The sequence below is a fragment of the Papilio machaon genome, chromosome 19 (genome assembly GCF_912999745.1).
Source record: "Papilio machaon chromosome 19, ilPapMach1.1, whole genome shotgun sequence".
Classification (NCBI taxonomy): domain Eukaryota; kingdom Metazoa; phylum Arthropoda; class Insecta; order Lepidoptera; family Papilionidae; genus Papilio; species Papilio machaon.
This window is the reverse complement of record NC_060004.1, coordinates 3,639,349-3,656,684: the sequence shown is the minus strand read 5'-3', so window position 1 is coordinate 3,656,684 and position 17,336 is coordinate 3,639,349. Positions and strand designations below refer to the sequence as shown.

The 17,336-nt window shown below is 33.5% G+C and overlaps 1 protein-coding gene across 3 annotated transcripts; it reads right to left on the bottom strand.

Moving 5' to 3' along the window:
- Nucleotides 1–658: 658 nt before the first annotated feature.
- Nucleotides 659–11,732, bottom strand: LOC106715221. 3 transcript variants are annotated; one of them, XM_014508455.2, is made up of 6 exons: nt 11,350–11,431; nt 3,915–4,088; nt 2,711–2,842; nt 2,368–2,443; nt 2,202–2,275; nt 659–1,668 (listed from the first exon to the last, which is right to left on the bottom strand). In XM_014508455.2, exons 2-6 carry the CDS (start codon nt 4,080–4,082, stop codon nt 1,138–1,140), a joined length of 981 nt encoding a protein of 326 aa, XP_014363941.1. In that variant the 5' UTR covers nt 4,083–4,088; nt 11,350–11,431; the 3' UTR covers nt 659–1,137. The 3 variants fall into 3 exon arrangements, with proteins under 3 accessions (XP_014363941.1, XP_014363942.1, XP_014363940.1); XM_014508456.2 differs by lacking the exon at nt 11,350–11,431 and adding an exon at nt 11,578–11,732 and having other exon boundaries at nt 660–1,668; nt 2,368–2,440; XM_014508454.2 differs by lacking the exon at nt 11,350–11,431 and adding an exon at nt 11,578–11,732 and having other exon boundaries at nt 661–1,668.
- Nucleotides 11,733–17,336: the final 5,604 nt, after the last annotated feature.

Here is a 17,336-nt window from a genome sequence, read left to right as displayed (position 1 = left end):
GAGATCCCCAACGAAAAGGACTCAAATTCTAAGTACATAAGTACTAAAAAACATTCTAAAATATAACAATAGAAATTCAAAATATTTGGCAGTTGTTGAAAATTACATATTATTATGCACAGCTGCCGTTTTTTTATATGATAAAAATAATACTAGAAAATAAAACTTAAGCACATTTTATGCACTAAAACTATTTAAAAAAAAGTTAAAAAATAAGCTATGCAAAATAAAAATTACAAAAATATCATATCTTTTCTTATCAATCACATTTCAAACCCATATTTGGTACAATTTGTGCGAAAAAACACAAAAATGTATAAATACTTTTTTTTTATAAATAAAGAATACTTTCTTGTATCAAAAAGACCATCCCTAAATTCTTTTTAATGTTTTAGTATGGTGCAAAAATAGTATTACATAATCTGTAATATACAAGTAAATTGTACCAAAAATATACCATCAACATTTCCTGACCGGCCTAAGAAAAAAATAACAAATTACTCTATGAAAGCGAAGATTAAAAAAAACAAATTACATTTCACATACAGAGAAGTCCTACGCATTTGTTTCTCCAAATAATATTTAAAAAAATTCTAATATGATTATTAATTTTCTTACACAGAAGTTAGAAAATTAATCAGTCCTAAGCATTTATAATGTGAAAGACTTCAAACAAAATTATATTAATGTTAAAAAGCATGAAAACAAAAGGCGTGTAAATCCGTAACTACAAATGATGGCACATTGTGAAAATATTATCAATACATTCAGTGTTGCCACAATTAATCATGTTAAGTGTACAAAAAAAAAAGTATATTTTTAATCTCGGTTTAATGAAAGACTTTTCAAGCCAACTGACACAGTTTGTACTTATTAAGTACAATTTTATAAAAAATTATATTTAGTTTTTTCCTAAGTGGCAACACTGGTCGCCTATGGCGATAACATGTATTTAGAAAGTTTCCACTTACAATCTTATTTAAAAATGAGCTTCCACATACAACCTTGGATGAATATTTTAAATATCAACGGTTGTAAAAAGTGGCAGTGACAGATATGACTTTTGTCACTTAAAAAGTATCACTTCAACCCTAAAAAGGGTAAAGAATGCCGAGACCCCAGCGCTTTTAAGCGTCGCTATTTCCCGCTCGCTTTTTCCAGAAAGTCCATTTTCAATCTCAGCTCGATAAGGAAGAGTTGTTTCTGCAGTGAGAATATCTCTTCCTTTTGTCTGAGCTCCATGTTTAATATTTTCATTTTGGCCTCGTGTTCCCATATCGCGTGCTGTCTCTTGGCAGAGAAGTAGAGTCTCTCTTCTTCCGTGGCGTTGCCGCAGTCGTGTTTTATTTGCTCATCAGTCTTCTCTTGACTCCTGTCGTGGCCATTTCTTCTCTTCTCGTCGTCGAGGTGACTTAAATTTAATGGAGTATTTGACATTTCGTTCAATTTCTGCAGGAAATTTTGCTGTATCCTGGCTTGCTCCAGAGCTTGTAAGGGGTTGGCTAGTATATGGGGTGCGAGGGTTAGGGGGTTGATGGCTGGGTTTGGGCCCGTTTTGTGTGGGGGAGGCGTGGGCGAGGACTGGGGGATGATTTGTACCTGCGGTTCGAGGACGTTAGGCATCGTATCGTCGCTGTCGTTCGTGCTCGAAAGTCGTCCGTTTGACATCTATAAACAAGATTACAATAACTATAGTCTGAAACGGTGATAGAGACGATGCTATCGCGGTTGGTTCTGTCAGAATATATAAAACCAACTCAGCCATATAGTGACATGACAGTTACAATACAAAGAAAACATTTTTTGACATTGATAGGAGGGCGCTAGTGAGTTAACATAATTTAGTTTTACTTATGCCCGCCGGTTCAGATATCCTTTTCGGTCTATAATACCTATAAAATGTGGTTAACTGATACCGTCACTTTCATGCAAACAAAAGTGGTGTTCCTTATGTCTGGGTTGTTGCCACCTCCATCTCTGATTTACGCCTTACTAATAAGTGTATTTAGAATAGACCTTACAAGAAAAAAAATGATTACACCCAAAAAGAGACATTTTTAAAGGTTTTTTTAAAGGGGGCAAACGAGCAGCTGAAACTCCGAGGTGTTCAACGATGTCCATGGACTTCTACAATACCAGAGAGCCGGCCTTTGTGAAGATACGCTTGATTAATATAACAATCGAAATATTAATTGACTTACATTAACGGGTATGCAGTCGTCATCCTTGATGCTGTGCGAACCTTCCACGCTGGTAGTGGCCTCACCCTCCTCATCTGAATCGAACACAACACAAATTATAAATAGCACACCCATAAGCACAGCAAGACAGTAAGAACACGACGATGTTGTGTTTTACAGAAATTACCTTTGACATCTAGAGGGTGTATGCTCTGCCACAACATTCCGTCGAGAATACCGGACGACGCATCGGGAGTGGGCTGCTGTAACGAAAATAACTCAAAAGTTATTACTTGGAGTACTTACAAGTATGACAACAATATTTTATATCAAATTTTATTAAAAAGGAAGCTTTTACATCTCTACATTTCCTTCTCTTTGCAGCCAAATATAGCATTCAAAGAAAATCTCATTCAATCGTCACAATGATTCAAAATGTGTCTATAGATTTTCACATAATATGATTACAGGGAACTTTATCACAGCATTTATAATTAGTCCACGATTCAGCTTGATAGTAGTAATATAACCTGTGTGTCGTGTGCGCGCATTTTGCATTTCTTCTTGTAGTTCTCGTACCACATCTTGACCTGCGCGGGAGTGCGCGGTCGCTCGCCTCCGCACCGCTTGTTCACCTCCTCGCAGATCGTAGACCACACCAGCTGCAACAGTCACCATTACCGGCTTAAAGTGACAAATATTATCATCGGAATAGGCTAAGATTCCATGAAACATCAGAACTTTGCGGTGACAAATTTTAGAGTGAATTTGATACTAAGCCCAAAAAGTACCACGATTTTACCAAAGAGTGACATAAAGTTTTCACACGAGTTTCATCTTGTCTGGAAGTGTGAGATGGCATAGATAGATTTATCTAAACTTTAACATTTTTCTCCATTTCCGTGTGCACTTCCCCCTCATAAATTAGACAAATAATTAAATCTCATTAGATAATTATCAAATCAAAGGTTAACACAAAAAAGCTCCTTTAGGTTTTAACTCTACAAGAAACAGGGTACCAAATACACCCACGCATATGCAAAACTAATCTAGTTTCAAAAACTAGTCAAGTTTCTATTTATGGTCTCGAAATTGAATATATAACACATCAAAAGTTAATAAAAATAAAACCATATCGCTGTATAATTTGACATTTTATAGGATACCAACAGGCGATCGATCTAGGCTAAAATTCAACCAGAGTTGAATTTAAAAGCTCGCAAAGCCAGTACCTATAACGACTTCTCACTTAGCCAAATGTATTAAAACTTACATAAGTCCGCGCGACTGATTTTTAACGATCAAAAACGATGTTTATTTGCGTAGAAACAAATAAATTTAGGCTATTTTCATTTATGAATGTTGATATAGAAAATCTAAGCGTAGTTATGAAAGGAAGATTTCGAAAAAATTACTTATAAGTACTAACATTTTCATCATATTTACTTATTTCTTACTACTTATCTCGGTTTAAAAACAAAAAAATGTAAAATCTAAAGATTTTACATTTTTTTATGTCAAAGCGATACAATTTAAAATACCCGCACACGGAAATAGGTCGATAAAACTGAATGTATGATTAATGGGAATCTGAACTTAAACGCAATACATAACTGATTTAATCTATTGATTTAAATTTCATTTTATTTTCATTAGAACATTTATTGTCAAGGTATCGATTGGGAATTAATAGCAGCTTTGAAGTTTTCGATGGAACTTGGCGTTTGTGTGTACCTGTTTGCTGCGGTTTGTGGCGTTGTTGGAGCGGCCCTGGCGCAGTACGTCGCGGTGGCGCGCGATCAGTTCGAGCACGGTGCGCTTCTCCAGCTCGGTAAAATTCTTGGAGCGCTCCTTGTGGCCGCGGCGCGCTCGGATCGCGCTCGCACCGCTCCTCGTAGACATATCACTCTGCAACACACATACAGGCAGCTAAAGGCCGTACCTCTCTTTCTATTTGTATAAACAACGATAACAATAATGTTATATACATATGTTATTACTACACAACTCAAGCTTAAAGGTATAGGCAGAGATACAGACTTCCATTTGGTGCGATCCTGGCATATCTCTCACGAATTTCACACTAGTGTTACGACAGTTGTCTTATTCAACTTATCAATTCTTACGCTTCTAGTAGCAAGCTTATTCTAAATTAACATAAGCTAATTTTAGATCCTCACCATGTGATAATAATATCGCCGCCAGGCTTGAACTATTTTAAAAAGTTAAATTACCTATTAACCGTTATTATTTACATGTTATGCAAATAATTTCAAACAACGGCGCGAGGAGTTAATTTAGAAAAAGATTTCGATTCTGCCTTAACTTTGCGAGTTCTTAAACATTATACAATTTCGTAACAATTTCAATTAGACAGGTTAAACAACGTTTCTTTAAAATCGGTTAAATTGAAAATATGTGATACAAATTATTATGAAATCCTTGTTAGCAAAATAGTTTACGTTTATTCAAGGTAACTAACTTTAGCATATAAGTGTAAATTCAATAATAATTAACTAAAACACTAATCAGCTATGTATAACGTCTTAATGTTAGCCGGCGCTATAAAATTAAAACCGGATTGCTTTCCCAAGGTCCGAACGACAGTTAGTATTTTATATAAAACCACATCTATATACCCAAGCGTATAACACTTAGATTTTAGATATCTTTAAATAATATCTCTAGCCAGTCTAAAATTATATGTAAAATAAAAAAGTACGCATAGGATAACCATTCGCATGTTAAACAAACATTATTAACCAGAAATATACAAAAATATTGATAAATAGGTAAGCAGAGATTCTAAATTTTGAACGGTACTCAACTTCTATGGTAGCTATTCACCATTTCAAATGAATAAATAATCATTTTCAAATAAATATAAGTTATTTATTTATTTTATTTATTAATCAACAAAATTTACAGATTTTTTGCTCAGTTGTGTGACTTAGTGCCATTAAACATGGAATGTTTATCCCGGCACTGCGCAGTTCACCATATGTTTACATATCTAATATACATAACAACTTAAAGTGTACCAATTGTTACTTACTAAAGCTTTCGTTTAATAATATTATTATCTATGAAGTTAACTATATGAATATTTGAGGTTAGACAATTTTTACACGCACAAATAATTTACAACAGTTTGATAGTGTGATGCGACCTTAATTATATCTTGCTTCTTACTAATTTTATAATTGTGAATGTTTGGATGGATGAATGGATGTTTGTTTGAAGGTATCTCCGGAACAGCTCAACAGATCTAGATGAAATTTGGCATAAATTTAGAGAATATTATGGAAGAACACATAGGCTACTAATATTTTTTTTAATTCCGCGCGGACGTAGTCGCCGACGACAGTTAGTATTAAGATAATTTAACAAGTTTTGAAGACCGGCTTTAATTTGATATAATCCTAATTAACTGGAAAGGTGCCTCTTTGCGACTCTAAATTTATCACTGTCAATAATGCAATGTAATAGACGACCTAGATCATACTGTTAAAACCTAAAAATTATTTAATTATAACCGTATAATTTCACTGCCGTGACACTTGTATTGATATATGCTGTTATCATTTTCGTTCTCGTTCACAAAACAGAGACGATAATATGTATTAATGTGAATTCTATAGTAACATTTACATAGATGTCACTCATTGGGCAAACATATTTGTGACTTAACCCCCTTGTCATAGATGGTTTTTGTAGTTATATTTAAGTACTTTTCTGGCTACAAATACGCTAAAACAATCATCACATCACATCAAAAATAACGAGATTTTACTTGAAACACTTAATTTTATTAGAAGATCGACATTTGAAATTCGGCAGGCGACATTCCGATTCGCCTATTAGTCAGCGTTCGCTGGACGTTTCCATTTAGTTTTTGTCACAGCTCTATCAAACTGAACTGTATTTAAACATGATTTAGACCGGTCTAATACTAAATAACATCTTACTCCCCCTCTTAACTGTTAATTTGGTACAGCAGTAGCGGAAACGCCAGTAAAAATACTAAACGCGTGATTAGCTAAATGGAAATTGAACCTCAGAGGATTTTGGCTCTTGTATTATTGTATGCTCTATAGTTTACCTTCTTAGAAAATTGTACGTGCTTACGGGTTCTATAAGCCTTAGTTTGAACACGCTCACTTTAAACTTTGTACAGCCCGCGACTCCTTTGGCGGGAAATTAAATTAATTAGTAGCTTATGTGTTCTTCCAGACTATGATCTATATCTATGCCAAATTTAAGCGAGATCCGTTTTGCCGTTCTAGAGATGCTCAATAACAAACGTCCATCCATTCTTCTAAACTTTCGCATTTATAATTATAAATAATAAATAAATAATAGTAACATAACAAGTAAGATATCTTGCGACGTGGTAAAGAAATGTCATAGATGCACAAAATTGCAAACTATCGAAACTTCGTGGAAAATATTGTCTATGTTTTTAACATAGACAAAATATTGTTATTTCTATCTAACATAAAATCAAGTTCAAGTACGTGGTAAGCTTTTTTTTTCTTTCTAGACAGAACATGTAAATTTTATAACTTGCCTGTATCTAAACCTGTTATTTCTAAATGTTAACATTATATTAAGGCCATCCTGTTTTGTTGTATGCTTGGATTGCAAAAAGTTAATACTAGAATTCGATAAAAATAAGTCCATTAGTTAAAATAAATTATAAAATGAGTTTTTGTGGCCAATCGTTAATATTGGAATCATCTAAGACTGAAGACACAAAGTCATAACGTGCCAACAGAAATGACTTCTTTGGTCTAAAAGAATATCTTTTGGTTCAGTATTTTTCGAAAAAAAAAATATGATAAAACGAGGCGTTTTATTTTATTAAACATTTCGACTTTAAGAAGAAGTAACCTCAATTCACCCGCATTATTCATATTTCTTATTATTTAAATTTTTAAATATTTATTTAACAGTAGCAGAGTCCGCTGCAGCGAACGCTGCCGGCGCACTCGCATGGCATAACACCATGACCACACAGAAGTGTAGTGAGGTCGAATTATAGACCACTTCGAAAGCATGGGATTTGCCGGCGGACCTTTAAAAATGATATTCCTTTCTATACATCCCCTTCTCTGTCTATTAAATAGTAGGCAATACATATGCAACCTTCTTGCTTCAAATATCTAACGGAAAATCGCTCTTTTAGCAATCAGTGACGGCTTGCTCATTTGCCACCTTCTAAAATAGTATTTATTACAAAAAAAAGCGTCAAAACAAATTAAAATTTTCGCTTGCATTCCGTAAAATGACATACATAAATGCATCAATAACATTAAAATGTTCTCATAATTTAAAACATGCGCTATCTATATTATTTTTTTTATCAAGAATAATACAAAATCCACTGACATATACGGACAAACTGCTGACATATAAAGTGAATTGCTAAAATGTATATAAAATATTATTTCTTTAATGAGGATGGTATTTTAACCGTTAGCTTCCACTGTGGAAGAACGTTTTTGTGTGTTTTGCCAGTATTGTCCTACGGAACTGAAACATGGCTCTTCACTGCGGCTCAAAGTCACAGAAAGAGCAATGGAGAGGGTATATATGGAAAGATCAATGCTCGGAATCTCCTTCTGAATATCTGTTTAAGGTTGTGTGAATATCCTGGATGCGGGTATCACAAGACCGACCTTCGTGGCGATCTTTGCGGAAGGCCTACGGCTGGAAGGCGACATATGGCTAATAACAGCTCGTTCCTTCATCCCTTCATGAAAACCAAGTGAAGAACCAAAGACCTCTCCTAAATCGATTAAACTTGACACCATCCTTAAATTAAACTTTAATATCATTAATTCAATAACATTGAATATAATAAAACTGGTCGGCAACGTAACGTATTATGTTACTAAATATAGATGTATTTGCAATTAAATAGTTTTAACTAAAGACGTTTACTATTCGCTGAATTGCTTTTTTTATATACATCTGACATACAAAAATACTTATAATTAAATGCAAAGAATATGCGAATAAACGAGTAAAATAAAAACTGTCGCGATTTGGAAAATTTTATGCTTGAGAAGACATTCTTCATTTCATTTCATTTGATACTAGCCGGATACACTTCAATATTCATACAGTTGGTTTCTACTGGCGACAGTGAAAAAAACAATGTTTAAAATTTTTGTACGTGTTTTTTTGTACGAGAAGGGGTCAAACTAGCGGCGGGAACACCGGGATTTGTCGCCCATGGATATCCGCAATAACAGAGGAACTACAGATACGTTGGCGGCTTTTGAGAGAATGGTACACCCGACAGTGGTAATGGTTAAAATTACAAAAAGAAATTCGTCTATTACATACATTCTTAACATTAACTTAGCATAATTTTGCTTCTTAAAATTTATTTAGGCGGTGTCCATCAAATTGACATGAAAATGTTTTAAGTATCAATTAAATTTTTACAATGCTACAACTGTAGCTAATCACACGTTAAGTTAAAGAATGTAAGTGGATCTGAAATAATCTTACTTATTAAATTATAAATACTTGAATGGATGGATGTTTGAAGGTATCTCTGGGCGGCTCAACAGATTTTGATGAAATTTGACATAGATGTAAAACATAATCTAATAGGAACACATAGGCTTTTAATAAAGTTTTTTTTTAATTCCGCACGGTCCGAGTCGCGGGCGATTGCTAGTATTATTATGAAATCATATTCTACTTTAAATACCAATATAACGAAAAGTATAGTCAACATAGCTTAAATCTCGCGAGCTTTACTTTTTTCTTTTTAACGGCCAAAACAAACTTTGGTTGTTAATATATCATATTTTTAGGCCTAGTCTATTTCAGTTTATTATGCGCTATAATAAATTGTGTAAATTAGGCAATTACCAGCTTAGATGTATTCACCACGCCGCTCAGTGAATCTAGTCAAAAATCCGGCTTAGGTCTTTTTTATTCATTTCAATATTTGTATCATTAAAATTTTTAAGGTCAATCATAAAAACGGTTTTTTTAAATTCATTAAATGTTCGATTTATTTTAATTTTGATGCAATAAAAAAAATAAAGTTCTTTTTTCTGTAAACACTCTATTTATCACTGTTTTTCTCTTTTTTGTCACTAAAAGATAAAAAAAAGAGACTGTGGTTGTAATTAGAGACATGAATAACCAATCACAAACTCTTACGGCATTTATTAAATTTTGTTGTAGATTTTTAAGAATAGATTTAGAAAATTAAGAAAGTGTATAATACATGTATAATGTATAACACAGCTTTAGTGTCTCGTTCGCAACAAGCAATAAATGCTTTTAAATTTGTCCGCAACAAATTAGGCCGCTGACACACTTGTAACACGCAAGTGGAATAGATTTTGTGATAATATTGTTACGATTATATTTATACATCTAGTTTTTTTAAATAATGGTAACACAGATATATTTTTTTATATTGTTTTAACTTAAATAGTATAATATTGTTTTGTGTAAGTTACGCATTTCCAGTTATATTTTCTTTCTAGTTTTAATGTTATCTTAATTTAAAACGTTTAAAAAAACACGTAAGTAAAAAAAATTCTACTACACTGAAAAATATTCGATAAATAGTGATTTGTCATTGATAAAAGATAACGTAAGTTATTTAATTTCCTAGTTTAGAGCTTATTTTGGACTATCAATGATGGTTATATGCATATCGTAATTTGCGGGTAACAATTTTATTTCATAGCACACAAAATTCTGTAAAACGATACGATCTCGATCTACAGGATGGTTCGTCTACCTAAGTGTCTGACTAAGTGAATAACTTAACTATATATATAAAAGAAAGTCGTGTTAGTTACACTATTTATAACTCAAGAACGGCTGAATCGATTTGACTGAAAATTGGTGGGCAGGTAGCTTAGAACCAAGAAACGGACATAGGATAATTTTTACCCCGTTTTCTATTTTTTATTCCGCGCGGACGGAGTCGCGGGTAAAAGCTAGTTTTTCATATAACTATTGAAAAGAAATGATACACCCTAGTGTGGGACTGCCCTTAACTTTGCTCTTAAAATTGACGTTTAAGAGCTCTAGTAGAATATTATGGCAATCAAAACTACAATTTGAGTTTTGTTGATATATACATAAGGTTGAATATCTTTTGCAAGTATACCATATTAAACAAATAAAACTAGCACAATGTATGATTAACATATATCAATTATAGTAAGATAAATTTACCAAAAAGTTTTTAATATATTTTACCAGTCTTGATACAAGTGTATCAAGACTGGTTGAAAAATGCCATAATCTCAGCTTATCCATGGAGATAGAGCTTATAGGGTCTATTTGGCAGTAATCTTAATGGTATTCAGTGATTTTTTTTAACAATTTCTGTAATTAAGATAAAACAATTCAAACTGTGAAATCTCACATAAGCAAAATATCTGCATAGTACATATTGCCATCCCTGTTTTTTTCAAGGAGAATGAAAGAGACGACAATGTGTTCTTATACAGATGGTAAGATTTTAATTTCTTGAAACATCTAAACATAAGCCAAAGGTTACTCTTGAACACCATTTATATAAGAGTTTGAATTGAAACTATAAAATATTTATCATTTAAACATAATTTTTAAATGGAACTGGAAATATCAAGTTCACATAATAATATCAACACTCTTCTATTTTTAAGAGTCTGCCAAATATACAGAAACTGGTTTATTTGAACTTATTAGTGATTGAGTTTGAACATTAAAGATTTTTATTAAAAATAAATATTAATGTCAAAATTAAATCATGCAACAAATTTAAATGTTACTTACATTCCAATCCTTCCTTATTTGTTAACAATATAGCATGTATTTGAATCTTTTTTAATAGTAATTATAATGCTATGTTCACCATCTATATCACAGCGGTGGTAATATTTAAAATTGTCAGACCTATTTCTTGTACTTCTAAATGGCCAGTTTGAAAACAAGAAAATGAAAACCGACTAACATCCGCGTTAAAAATTATGTTACACAACAATAATACAAGATCACAATCACCAAAATACCTGATTAAATTCTATAAAAATGATAACTGTGCTAAGTCAGTTAATATATTATCAAGCAGTTTAAAGCCAATCAAAGGTTTAACAGTGAATTTTGTACTAATAGAGATAACGAAACAATTACGTACGATAAGTAACGACAGTTTTGGTGTATTAATGATGCAGAATGCCGAAAACTTCGGAATGAGCTGGGAGTAATGTATTCAGTCGCGATGCGAATCCTAATAAAATTATACACGGCACAGCGTCAAATTACGCGTCTCTCGCCTTTAGTTAAAAGGTTAACAGCCAATTGACTACAGTTTTTTTTAATCAGTTAAAAATAAGGATATTACGCGTAGTTTTCTAACACTCACCGACGCTAGCGAACCGCATTCCACCGTTCCCGAAGTGCGTGGGATCGTATTTTCATCTTGTTCACGTAATACCACTTCGCGAATTACTAATATTTTGTATCAAAATGCAAGGAGATATAAAAAATAGGATGAGCACTGTTACATTACAACTGTCAAAATTGAACTTCACTCAAGTGGCCGTGCCAAATACCATAGACAAGGTTGCATTTTAAAAATAGATTTATTTGAGACTACTCACCACCAGATGGCGGTAGCAGTTTAGAATTTTATTTAAATTCAGTAACCAACATTTTCAGTTATTTTTCTTTTCGGTTATTACCATCTTTGTAAAGACCATGTATTAGAATATTTCCTTTTTTCAATACCTTTAGGTTATATAATATGACATGGTAATAAAACAGTTTAGCTGAGTTTTACTTCGAGTTTAGTTTCATTGTCGTGAGAATAGTGCATCTGAAAACTTATTATATGAAAAAACACGTCGTTAATTTTACAGATATTACGTTGCATAGTCTATATATATCTAAACTACACAACGTTTCATCAATAGGTATAGGTGGCGTGAGCATGTTTCAGAAGTAGAACTAAAGTTGCCCAGATTTATGATTTAAGAAAAACTGTTGAAAGAATAGACAAGATAAATGGAAAGAAGTAGAAGCGCCAATATGTGACAGGTACGTTGTAATTTGAAATATTTATATTTTATAGTTTTATGTTTATACACTTGTTTTACAGACGTATGTATATATAGATTGTTTGCAAGTAATCTATTAAGAGCGTCGGTGGCTCAGGAGTTTAAGCACTTGACTTGCAATCTGCAGGTCCTGGGTTCGAATCCCGCCATGTACCAATGTGTTTTTCGATTTTCGATTTACATATGTACATTCATCCGACGTTCTTACGGTGAAGGAAAACATCGTGATGCAACCTGCACATATCTGAGAAGAAATTCAATGATATGTGTGAAGTCAACCAACCCGCACTTGGCCAGCGTGGTTGACTATGGCCTAGTCACCCCTAACTTGGGGTAGGCTCCGAGCCCCTCGGTGGGGACGTATAGTGAGCTGATGATGAATCTATTAAGCGCTTGAACGGACAGGACTATAATCAATACGTTCGTGTTATTGAATTATTAATTTCATTTATAATATTATATACATTTATCCGAGAAAACGTCATGATGCAACCTGCATATCGATGGGTCCTATGACTCCTATGTATAAGGGCCAAAGTAACAAATTCATGATTTTTACTTTTTTGTGTTAAAAGCTACCTCTTAGTTTAGTTAACAACATGCACTTAGATACACATTTAGAGATGTAAATATTGTTATTTTTTCTGAAGTAAGAGGGCCCATACGGCCTATTTTCCTATATGGTTTAAAATTTTGAGAGCTTCTCCTGAAAACTTGTCAATTTGCACATTGGTCCTTATTTGTACGAGTCATCGATATATCGGTGAAGGAATTCAAAAATGTATGTGTGTGTGGACCAGCGTGGTTGACTAAGACCTAGTCACCCTTAATTTAGTGTAGGCTTACACCCCTCAGTTGGGATGTATAGTTGAGATGATGTAGGTATTAGTTTAGTTGTAATAGACTTTAATATCAATGAACGTGTCGCAACATCGTATAAAAAATACATATCACATTACAGTGACTGTCTTGTGAATGCAGCTTTAAATGCACAGCATTTATACGGGCGACTACTTTGAGCCGCGTTGCCAAACTTGCCTTGTACTATGCTAAACGGCTAACGATACCATCATTATTGTCTATGACTGGAGCGTTCCAATTTCAAAATGCACGACGGAAAGTGAAAACTGACGAGCCAAATTATCTTACTTCTTATTAATATTATAATAGCGTTTAGATGCATGGATGTTTGTTTAAAGGTATCTCCGGAACGGCTCAACGGATCTTACTAATTTGGCATAGATGTAGAACATAGTCTGGAAGAACATATAAGCTATTAATGACGTTTTTTTAATCCCGCGCGGATGGAGTTGCGGGCGTGAGCTAGTACGTATGTGACGCTAATTTCATTTACTAGTTCTATAATCTTTTGCTTTGCTTGATTTAGTTTGTGGTTATTGTGTGTGATGCACACATTTTATGTCAGGTAGGTTTTGTTGAATATTTAAATTATATCGTTGGGTCATATGAGTAAATTCACTCGGGATTATGGGTTGTTTCATTTAATTACCACGAATTTATTGTCGACCAGTTAATTTTACTTAGGGACATAGCCGCCCTTAGTGAAGAATTACAACGGGAAATCTACACTAAATTATTGTTTAAGTAGTCATTAAACAAATTTGTGTGTGACAGTAAATAAAACATTTAAAATATAATAACTACTTGTTGGTTTCCCTGTGCTATGTGAGCACCATCCAAACATGTCGGCCCGGAGTCTAAACAACAAATTGGTTCGATGACGCTGCACGTCCGCCAAATAATGATATTTACATATTGTTTTGTCACTTTCCACTTTATTATTTATTAGTCTTTGTTTTTTTTACGACCAGATAATATCTAAGTCGTGTATGATCGTTTGTTTGGTAATTTAGCGCGTCAGTAAATTGTATTGTCTTGGTATATGGCCAGTCATGTCGATGAAATTGAACTAGTTTTAATTGATGCTAATCGATATTTTAGCGTTTTTATGTTTATTTTATTTGATGATAGACCACCATTGGAGATAATCTATACATTGTTGTAAAAATGTGTTGATATCAAAGTCTAAAGTAAGGTTGCAATGTTTTAGTAATTTTAACTACATAAGTACATATTAAAGAATTCTTCATAATCAACTTTAGAGTAGGTTCTATACCCTTGCTAGGGATATCATAATCATCAGCTCACTATTCGTCCTCACTGAGGGGCTCGGAGCCTACCTCAAGTTAGGGGTGACTAGGCCATAGTCAACCACGTTGGCCAAGTGCGAGTTGGTTGATTTCATACATATCATTGAATTTCTTCTCATATATGTGCAGGTTGCATCCCGATGTTTTCCTTCACCGTAAGAACGTCGGATAAATGTACATATGTAAATTGAAAATCGAAAAACCACATTGGTACATGGCGGGATTCGAACCCAAGTTTGTGAGTCAAGTGCTTAACCCTTGAGCCACCGACGCGACGCTCTATTAGGCCATACGCTAGGGATATTGTATTGTTAAATTCATGTTCCTACATTTCAAAATTATATGATTTTTTTTTCAATAAAAATATTCGTAAAAAGAAATTTGTACAATACATGCAATCTTAGTGATGGCATTAAGTCGTTCTTAATTCTCTATGGTCAAGAATGTAACACTGATACAATACAGAAATCCAATTAGTCATTAGGTGCTGTCTGACATCAACGTATTTGAACCTTTATTTCAAAGCGGTAAGTACGATTTTTCTTATGATAGATCACTTTGAGATGTTTCCTTGAAAAAGACAATAGATTTATTTCGCGGTAGAGTACACAATGGGTGGTTAAACATTAACTCCGGGATGTGTCTATGGTACTTACACCAATAACTACTTCAATGATTGTACTTACGTCGAACTGAGAAAAATGTTTTATCACGTATGTTTCAAATTCTTAGTATATATTTATTAGTAGGCACCTTGATTTTTCTACGAACTTTGTGGATTAAATTGACTATTTTCTTCTTACATGTTTTATTTATCGTTAAATATCAATTAACATAATTGTGTAATTTAGAATTTATAGATGAAATATGTTACAACTAATCATAATTTTCTGTCAAATTATTTGACAAATTTGTTTGATCTCTATATATCAAAAGCGTTAAAGAAAACTACATACTATCAAGTAATTTGTGAATTATATTTTATAAAAACTAGATGTCGACCGCGACTACGGCCGTGCGGAATAAAAAAATACTTTTTTAGTAGAATATGTGTGTTCTTCCAGACTATGATATACATCTATGCTAAATTTCAGCAAGATCCATGCACCGTTCTGGAGATACCTTGTAACATAAATCCATCCATCAATTTAATCAAACATTAGCATTTATAATATTAGTAAGATTGACTAAAAACATGTTCGTATGCAGGACTTTGTCGTAATTCAACGTTCTGTATATTTGTAATTCAATTGAAGTTTATCTCGTTAAAATTGAATTAGTTTTCTGGTACCCGGGTAATGTGTTCTTGGTAACATCATTGCCTTTTAATTCAACACCTGGTTTTTTCTCTTCCTTGTATAACTTCTAGGAACTATCTACCTTAGTCACAGGGTTGTCACAGCTTAGTAAAGATACTAGTTGACATTGTAATGTATGCAAATAAATATATTATTATCATATATTATTATGTAGTCAACAGCGGGTCATATTTAGTGTTTCTGACCTTTATGACAGACATTATGCCTGGATTACATCATGCCAGTGCAGTAGGACAGTATCGCTCAAAACAGCGTTAGCATACAACTGACATAATGTAAACTCTAACTGACATTAGTGAGCCCATACTGTCCATGCCCAGCACTACTGGCCTACTGTACTGGCATGATGTAAACCAGGCATTAAGTTAGTTAATTCTGTCCAGGAATAACTCACTGATAAGGACCTCCGATGGGAGCGAAATTAATCTGCGTCAACACCGCACTTGCTATATGTGAGTGTAACAGTTTTTAATTAGTTTATAATAATACCTCGCTGAAGTTTGATCATCTAGGATGCCGTGAGTCTAGATCAAAGCAAAACAGGCAACTATAGCGCTCTTGTGTCGTAGGCCAAGAATCACTTTGGCTGTTAGACAAGTAAACAAAGTTTAAATAACATTCTAACTTTGACGTTATGTTCGTCCTATTTCTAGTGACCGAGAAGCATCCCTATGTCGTATAACGATATTATGTATTAATATTCACCGCGTGCTGCGATGATCGTCAATGATCAGTTTTATAGTTCATAACAGCTTAAATCAATACATGCTTTGGATGGCTTATTAATTACATACCGATCAAATGTGACTTCTTTGTGTGATTGCAAAATCATCAAGAAAGTATCTAGGTATCTTAAATAAACTGCATATTTGTCACTAAACTCGTAAAATCCAAATTATTTCCAGTAAAACACCTTTTCTCACATAACTAAAGTGTTATGAGCTACTCTTATTAAATTATATCACTTCACTTTATCTTATAATTTTTGACAAAATAACCGAAAAAGTGAAATAGCCTAATGGACACCATGTATGGAATTTGACGTTATTAAATTCGACATTGGATTGAAATGAAATACACCTTAAACTTAAGGAACAGAGGCCTAGCACGACAATTTGCGAGAAAGTATTCGTAACTTTATTAACTAAATTAGTATTAGATTTGTCGTTGTATTCTACTCGACAAATCTGATACTAATTTTGTCGATGACGCTGCGAACACTTTTTCTCAAATTTTCTTCTGGGTCCTCAGATTTATAAATCCATCGTTAGACCTTTCGTATGTACTTATTGGAATCTGAGCGTTGGATTACCAAAGATTCTTGTAGATAAGAAACATGCGATAATATGAATGTGAGTTATATTTCAGTATTCCGCTCAGACCTCCCACGTACAACGATGAAGGTAATGAATAGATTACAATTGTGCGTTATGAAGGAAAAAACTAGCGTATCTATACCAACACTTCATGCGATTAATTTCTGAAATGAATACTTTGGCTGTCACATTTTAGTGCGGATTTTCCTTTTGACATAGCGGGAAACGAACAAAGAGTTATGCATGCGTAGAGGCAGGA

Excerpts from the sequence above, each read along its gene's own strand:
- LOC106715221 (XM_014508454.2), bottom strand. The coding sequence starts at position 4,082 with ATGTCTACGAGGAGCGGTGCGAGCGCGATCCGAGCGCGCCGCGGCCAC. Across the intron at positions 2,843-3,914 it reads CCACAAACCGCAGCAAACAG|CTGGTGTGGTCTACGATCTG; the intron begins GTACACACAAAC and ends TGACTGTTGCAG. Across the intron at positions 2,276-2,367 it reads ACACCCTCTAGATGTCAAAG|ATGAGGAGGGTGAGGCCACT; the intron begins GTAATTTCTGTA and ends TGTTCGATTCAG.